At 39.5% G+C, this 7,915-nt stretch overlaps 1 protein-coding gene across 1 annotated transcript; it reads right to left on the reverse strand.

Annotated features, from left to right (window-relative positions):
• Positions 1-504: 504 nt before the first annotated feature.
• On the reverse strand, positions 505-7,697 carry LOC146681959 (OX-2 membrane glycoprotein-like). Its single transcript, XM_085449265.1, has 7 exons — positions 7,615-7,697; positions 2,581-2,919; positions 2,188-2,481; positions 2,076-2,108; positions 1,893-1,989; positions 1,750-1,816; positions 505-1,105 (listed from the first exon to the last, which is right to left on the reverse strand). The coding sequence occupies exons 1-6, from the start codon at positions 7,676-7,678 to the stop codon at positions 1,774-1,776; spliced, it is 870 nt and encodes a 289-aa protein (XP_085305391.1). The 5' UTR covers positions 7,679-7,697; the 3' UTR covers positions 505-1,105; positions 1,750-1,773.
• Positions 7,698-7,915: the final 218 nt, after the last annotated feature.

Here is a 7,915-nt window from a genome sequence, read left to right on the forward strand (position 1 = left end):
TTTTGTTAATACTGATTATTTTGGCGAAGTATGAATTTCTTGACTTCCTTAATGTATTATTGTACATTTTAAGTTGCTCGGAAAATATTTGATGGTTGATATTATTTTTATTTTTCCTCCATCTCCTTTCTGCTGCCCTGCAATTTCTTTTGAGTTTTTTGACTTCTTCGTTTCTCCAGGGTGATGCATGTTTTACGTTAATCTTTTTGGTAGTGAGTGGAGCAACGGAGTCAAGGCTTTTCTTCAGTTTGCTGTTAAAATAACTAAAAATCAAATCGCAGGGTGCAGGTAAAATCACAGGGGGGCATTTGACTAAAACCCTGGTAAAATTTGCAGCCACTTCAGAGGTTAGATAGCGCCTCCTCACAGTTCGCACCGAGGTCTTCCGCTGAATAAAACCGGTGATGTTAAAAAACACACAGTAGTGGTCAGAGACAGCCAAGTCAACAACAGAGGATATCTGTAAAATGACAACAAAACATTACTTTTTACAGTACATTTTTATTTTCTTGCATTTTCAATTTTTCTTTCAAATATTTAAAAAAACAGTGGAAAAAATAAACAGCAGAAAATTGAAATGTACAGGATAATAATATTATTTAACAGTTTGCAAATGTTTCAGTGCAACACATTTTAGTGCTTTGTAAACAGAACTTCAGTGCTGTTTTGTTAAGGGACAACATGGTCTCTGGTTTCCAAATATAAAAAGGTATAACAACATTAAAAACTGGTGAAAAAATAAATAAAATAAATATGCTATAAATATATAGCACAAAGTGATGATATAAAAGCTGCAATTTCCCTGTAACAATTACCATTTTCTTTAGTCCAACGTTAGTGCAGTTATTTGTCAAATTAGCACCATTGTTTTAGAAAATACACTCTTCTTGATAAAAAAGCAAAAAGTAAACACAAAAAGCAAAAATCTGTCAACCTGTAGTTTTGATGCAAATGAATTTCCAAAAGTTGATTCTGTTCATCTGAACGTAGCGTTTTGTGGGAGAAACGTTTCATCACTCAAAGGCCCCAATATCATGATGTGGTGTCAGCAGGCATTCGCTTTTTGCGCTGACTGACACGTTGTTTACCTGAAGATGTTTTAGTCCTTTAAAATAAAATAAAAACAACATTATATCATTGCTCTGTCAATATTACAGAATCTAAGTATTGTAAATAAAGCAATAGCTTAGTGGAAAGATATATGCATCAGTTTGGTTGACATGCAGTTTACATTAGTTTACAAAGGAAGTAAAAGAATAAAAAGGAGCTCTGGAGGTAAGTCAGAAAATTCCAAATGTCAAAACATATTTTTAATTTTAACTTTCCATTGCATGTTTTATTACATTATTTTCCAAGTTCACAATCTTAAAAGTCAACATCTGGCCATTTTCTGACAAACCCTGTCTCTTTAAAATCCTCATTTTATACTTCTAGCATTTTGACAGTTAATCTAGTTAGTTGTAAAATGTTCTTCCAGTTTTTTCTTTCATTTTGAACTTTTGGTGTCCTGTGGCAACATTTTTGAGATGCATTTAGAGACACCAAATCCAAAATAAGCTAAAAATTTCATTATTTCATTAGATTTACATTTCATCAATTTGATATACCTTCAACATTCTATTATGATAGGTTTATAAAATGTTCTAATTACTGCATTATACTTTTATTCGTATTTAACAGCATTCCAAATTTTTCATAGCTGGGTTTATAACTTTGTAGATGCAGAATGATGCATCAAGCCTGACTTACTCCTCAGTATCTCTCATTGTAGCTTCAGGTAGCCATGTCATTCATCTCAACCGGCCGATGTGACTGACTGTAAGATTCAAGAACAGTTACATCTGCACAAATATTTATCAGCTGGACAAAAAGCAACGCTGTTAAGAGGATACCTGCTCTGAGATTTCTTTCTAAGCCAGACAGAGATGAGTGCAGAAACACAGGCAAACAACAACGCAGCAGAGGATAGAATGACTAATGTCCTGGATCCTATGGACAAAGAGGGGGTATTACATTTTAAATATCAACAGATGGAAAAGAAAAACTGGCTTTAAAAAGTGTACATTTTGACATACCGAAATTTATGTGATTAGATTTTTCATCCAAACCTGGAAGAAGGAACCCAAACATTTGAATAACAGGGTAATCATTAATTTATAAATCGATGACTTTGAAAGAGTTTCTCACCATCATCATCTGGAGTTGTCACCATCACTTCTCTGTGAGGAGCAGAGAGCACTCGTGCTGCACATCCCACCTGTGTGCTGTGTTTACATGAACCTGAGAGCACAGCTGTAGTGGTGACAGTGAATGTAGCGTTGGTGTTGGACACACTGACAGTGTTGTACTGTGAGAAGCTGAGGTCTTGTTGTGAGACACTGAGTGTTACAGTGGGAGCAGGTCGACCAGTGGCTGAACAGGAAACAACCCACTCTTCAGTAGAGTTTGACTCTCTGACATCAACAACAGGTTCATGCAGCTCTGTGAAGGATCAGGAGATATCATCAACATGTTCTTACAAACACACCAGCTGCTAACACATTTATTTCCAGTATGTTTGTTTGAGGTAAAGGTTCTTACCATAAACTCGGAGGCAGGGTTTCCCTGTCAGAGAGCCTTCAGGATAAGTGTTAAACAGACAGTGATAGCATCCTTCATCCTGCTCCGTCACATTCCTGATGACTATGGAGCAGTTCTGTAGTCCAGTGTATTTAAACACAACTTTATCTTTAAAGCCATCATTCACTCTCTGACCATAGTACTTGCTGTAGGTGGCAACATTTGTCTCCACATCATGTGAGACTTTCTGCCATGTGACCTGAACAACGTCTTTAGTGTCCAAGAGCTGACAGCTGAATTCAGCATCTTCTCCCACTGCTGCCAGCACAGTCTGCTGTGTTTGGATCACTGCTGTTAGAGCTGTAGGAGATAGATCAAGCTGTGAGGCACTTTAAATATTCTATTCAAGTTCAAGTGCAATCCTTACTGACACAAGTCTAGTACCGTTAGCTATCATTATTCCTGCAATTAACAACCTTTTTTTTTTGCCTCCACACTCACATTTACATTCTGCTCAAACAAATACAATATCAAATTAAAGAAAGGATCAAAGCCAGCACCTTATGAAAAAGCTGCAATCCGCAATCAGCATTCACATCAGCATTGGTCCATACGCATCAGATAATACACAAAAAAAAAACCCAAAACAGTTTATATGCTTGATTTGCCAAACACACTGACAGGCTGAAAATCATCTGCTATTGGAATGCTACTGCTGCAAGGAAGAGCCAGGATGACAGGTCAGGGAGGCGATATCATCACCCCCACCCGAGATTGGGTACCAAGCCCCAAGTGTGATGTAAGGATCGTTGAGTGTGAGAGGAACTGACCTGAAACATAGGATCATGATGAAACTTGAAACCTGGATCTTCCATAGCCGGTTACCAAGACTACTTGAAGTACCCTATGAGGATCGACTTGATGATGTGAATGCAGTACTATGGAAAATGCCCACTGTGACTATTACCAAAACTAACCAGCTGATCTACACTATAGCAGCAGTGATCAGTGAGATGCTTGGCTACAAGTTGAACAACCACAAGGAGCAGTACCCTCCATGAAGGAAGCTAGAGGCCAAGATCAAGGTAGTACAGAGGGAGGTAAGCCAACTATCAGAGTGTCAGAAAGGTCAAATGAAGAAGGTGCCTAAAAAGTACAGCAAACTGTTGATACCTGAGGCCTTGGAAACTGCCAAGCAAAGAATCACAGCCTTGGCCAGCCGTTTGAAGAAGTATACCCGAGAGATCGAAGGCAGGAGAATAAACCAGCTGTCTCGCCACAGAACCATCCAAGTTGTACTCTCAGTGGTAGGGGGAACAATATGAGAACAGCACCACCAAGGCTTGAGATGGAGCAATACTGGACACCCAGTATGGCTTACTGAAGGCCGGACAGCCCTAATTCCCGAAGACCCCCAGAAGGGACAGTCCCATCTAACTACTGGCCAATAATCTGTACCACACGGAAGCCCCTGTCAGGCATCATAGCAGCTAAGATGAACAGGCACATGGCTCAAAAACTTGAGCGGGGCACAGAAAGGCAGGAATACCAGAGGAGCGACCGACCAGCCTGTGCACTGCCTGGATTGACTACAAGAAAGCCTAAGACTCGATGCCACACACATGGATCCTGGAATGCTTATAATTGCATAAGATCAACAGGATCCTAAGAGCCTTCATTGGGAGCTCACTGGGGATGTGGCGTACAACACTACTTTAAGTCCATAGCACAAGCACAAGTCACAATCAAGTGCAGGATCAAGGAGATGCTGTCCCTGCTGCTGTTCTGCATAGGCCTGAACCCTCTCAATGAGATCATTGACAGGACTTTTTGGTTTAGCACCTGAAGCTCTCAAACTTTTACACAAAATACCCACTTTTATTTCCAATGAATGGGATCTATTCAAAGCCCTGCAAGAAAAGACCTCGTGTGTTAACATTAAATTTGTTACAATGTACCCTAATATCCAGGTGGGTTGTAACAAATGCTGGGAAGAATTGTAACAATTAGACAAAAGAAACAGAAAAACAGAGCCCACACCAGAGGACATGCTTCAAAGAGTGGTTTATTGCACTCATTGGGCCACGTTTGGTACTGGGCCAAGAGAGTTGAGGCCCAGGTGTGAAATTTATGGTTTTCAGGGTTTTTATCATTAACTCTATTTCCCTGGGTCTTTTCCTGTGTTGTAGTTGTGTGTCTTATTTTGAAAGAAATACCAGAGACCATTAAAGGACAGAGAGGAGGATGTTGCTCTCAATGTTGTTGGCACATTTCAGGAGGACGCTACTAATAAAGTAATTTAAAAAATACCACAGTTTTAGTGTTGGTCGTATCATTTTATTTTGTTGTATTTATCCGCGACACCTTAAAGGCCGGTCAGTGAAAATATTGTCTGACATTAAACCAGTCCGTGGTGCAAAAAAGGTTGGGGACCGCTGGTCTATTGGAATAAAAGAACTCTCTTTGTGACTAAACATAACTCAAATGCACTCTGCTGTGTGTGGGTGTGTAAATTAGCTTAAGAGAACAAACACAAATACTCAATAAACAGTTCAGTGACAGGTACAAACAGGTACAATGCACCTGTCTGAAAAAGATGTAGGTCTTTCTGGTTGGGTGTGTTCTGTGGCATGGCTGCAGGGGATGAGTGGACCAGCAGGTTCAGGGTGTGGTTTGGTGTGTTGTTAAAGCTCAACACCACACACACACACAATGTTGTTGTATATTATCTGTATCAAAAAAAACCAATGGCAGTGTGCATGTATTAATCAGATTCACAATGTTGACAGATGAATGTTGGTAGCTCTGCAGTGCAGGCTTGGTGGGCCCAAAGACTGCACAGGGTAAATTTTACCCAAACTTTTTTTGCCTTTGAGTTACCAATGCAAAGGTTTTCATCATTCATTGTCTCAGAATCTTCAGCGTTATTTTTCAAATTTTTGGGGGGCAGATTTCACTTTCTTTTTCTTCTGCTTGCATATATTTTTCCTAAGATATTCTTTTTCCATTCTTTTTTCTGTTATTCTTCCATAAGCTTTTGCAATGACTTGGAGTATCTGCTCAGTGTTACATGGAAGATCTGACTGACTCACCCTTCGTTGAGACCTCATCAGATGCCTTTTTCTTTTTTTTTTAAATATTAGCAGGCATACCTTGATCAGTTTTTCTTTTCCACTATCTAGACATGCTGTAAAAGTACATGTGTTAGCATATTTAAAATCAATAAGCTATTCATACTTTGGGGAAGGGAATTGTTGTAACACATTGAAAGTATATGTTACAACTCACCCCACCCTTGTCGGTCATTGTTTATCTAACTTTATTAGCATAGCGGCTTAAAATTAGCAGGGGGCAAATGTATTACAGCTTGCCTATTTAATATACTGTTAGTCATATTATTTGGTCTGCAGCTGTTTAACTCCTAACAAAGCTTAGTGCTGGTCAAAAGAAGTAATTTCATAAGTCAAAATCAGTTTTCTACAATCTACATGCAGTTGCTTACAGCCATGATAACCACCATGTGAAATAATAATAATGGATTGCATTTATATAGTGCTTTTCGGGGCCCTCAAAGCACTGTACAATTCCACTATTCATTCACACACTGGTGGAGGCAAGCTACAGTTGTAGCCACAGCTGCCCCACAGCCTGGGGCAGACTGACAGAAGCGAGGCTGCCACATCGCGCCATCGGCCCCTCTGGCCAACACCAGTAGGCGATAGGTGAAGTGTCTTGCCCAAGGACACAACGACCGAGACTGTCCGAGCCGGGGCACGAACCGGCAAACCGGCAACCTTGCGGTTACAAGACAAATTGCCAACGCTTTGAGCCCCAATTGCCCCATCGCCCCAAATCAGGGATGGAAGTGGCTAAACACTGAAGTGATCATGGGATGAGATAGGAGTCATATGATCAATTCAGTGATCCCAATGTTACAACTATACCAGGTCTCTCCTATGTGGTGCTATGGGGTCACCTGACATTGCAGTAAGGTTATTTTTCTATAAACCCCACAAATACAAGCATAGTAGCACACACTTGTGTACAGATCACTACCCTGTTTGCAACAATTGCCTTTCGGTGTTGGAAAAAAGGCAAGTATTAACTCACAGGGCATATTAGAGTCATAAGATTCAGAACTCTGTCTGTATAAACACGCTTTCACTGAATTATGCCGGAGAATGCAGGAGAAACAAAGACAGGTTTGTGTTGACCCATCACCATCATTTCCATGAACGTTAAGTACGTTGGAAAATGTCAGAGTTTGTAGAATCAAATGTCAGAATGTGTCTTCTTAGTCTGTAATTTGTTCTATAGATGGAAAAAAAAAGACTGATGACTGGGGCAGCAGTTGGGGCTGAGTCTAAAGACACTGATGATTTTACTGCAGTCTGTGATTACAGCCACGAATGGAGGGCAGTGGACCAAGCTGTGCACGTCTATAAATCCCTCTTTAAATCATTGCAGGGTGGAGAAATAGGAACTCCTGAGTGATGAGGACTGTTGTTTTGTCCTTAACAGTGAGCCTGGTAGCTTTTTATACTCTTTGAGTTCCCAGCAATTGATGTTTCTTGAGTAAAAAGTGATTACAAAGTAGTTAAAGCCAGAACCCGGGAATCGTAAGTGCAGAGGAAAAAAAAACCCTGAATTTTACTTTTTTTATGTTCATCTAAAATATCTTTTTAATAATGTAGTTATTATATTTTTTCAAACTATAAATTATCGTATTTGCTTATTTAAATGAGAATTGATATGAATAATTCACAGAACAATAGCTGAAGTGCCTTTCCTGCACACATCAGGATCATCCACACACCCCTGATGATAGTAATGCCTAAATACTCAGCTACACCCACAGAAAACACTCTTTTATGCTGTCTGTGGTTGTACCTGTATCACAACATTATCAAAATGGTTACTTCACCTTAGCGACCTCTCCCACCACCACAACTGAAACCAGTCATTTTCTCACGAGGGAACAAAATAAATGAACTTTTACTTTATAAAAAGGTCAAACTCATATATTATAATAATTAACATGCAGTCTCTTCTCACCCTTTTCAAAGGCTCCAGAAATAAAAACAGCAACAACATAAAGCAAAACTCCGAAAAAGGACATTTCACAAAAACTTCATTCATTCAGGTTGACTCTTTGTCTGGCGTTGGGCTCAGCTACTACAGTTACGGGTAAACTTTCAGCTGGTCTGATGCATATAAACGTTTAACAGGTTAGCTAAAAAGAATCATAAGATAATACATGTGTACATGATCATATAGTGAGACAAATAACAAAATATAATCGAGAATTATCAATTTAAAGTGCGATGTAAAGGCACGTGTGGCCATTTTGCCCCCT

The sequence above is a fragment of the Copadichromis virginalis genome, linkage group LG23, assembly GCF_057382275.1.
Source record: "Copadichromis virginalis isolate Kocher_CV1m ecotype Utaka linkage group LG23, C_Virginalis_male_GT1.1, whole genome shotgun sequence".
Taxonomy (NCBI): Eukaryota; Metazoa; Chordata; class Actinopteri; order Cichliformes; family Cichlidae; genus Copadichromis; species Copadichromis virginalis.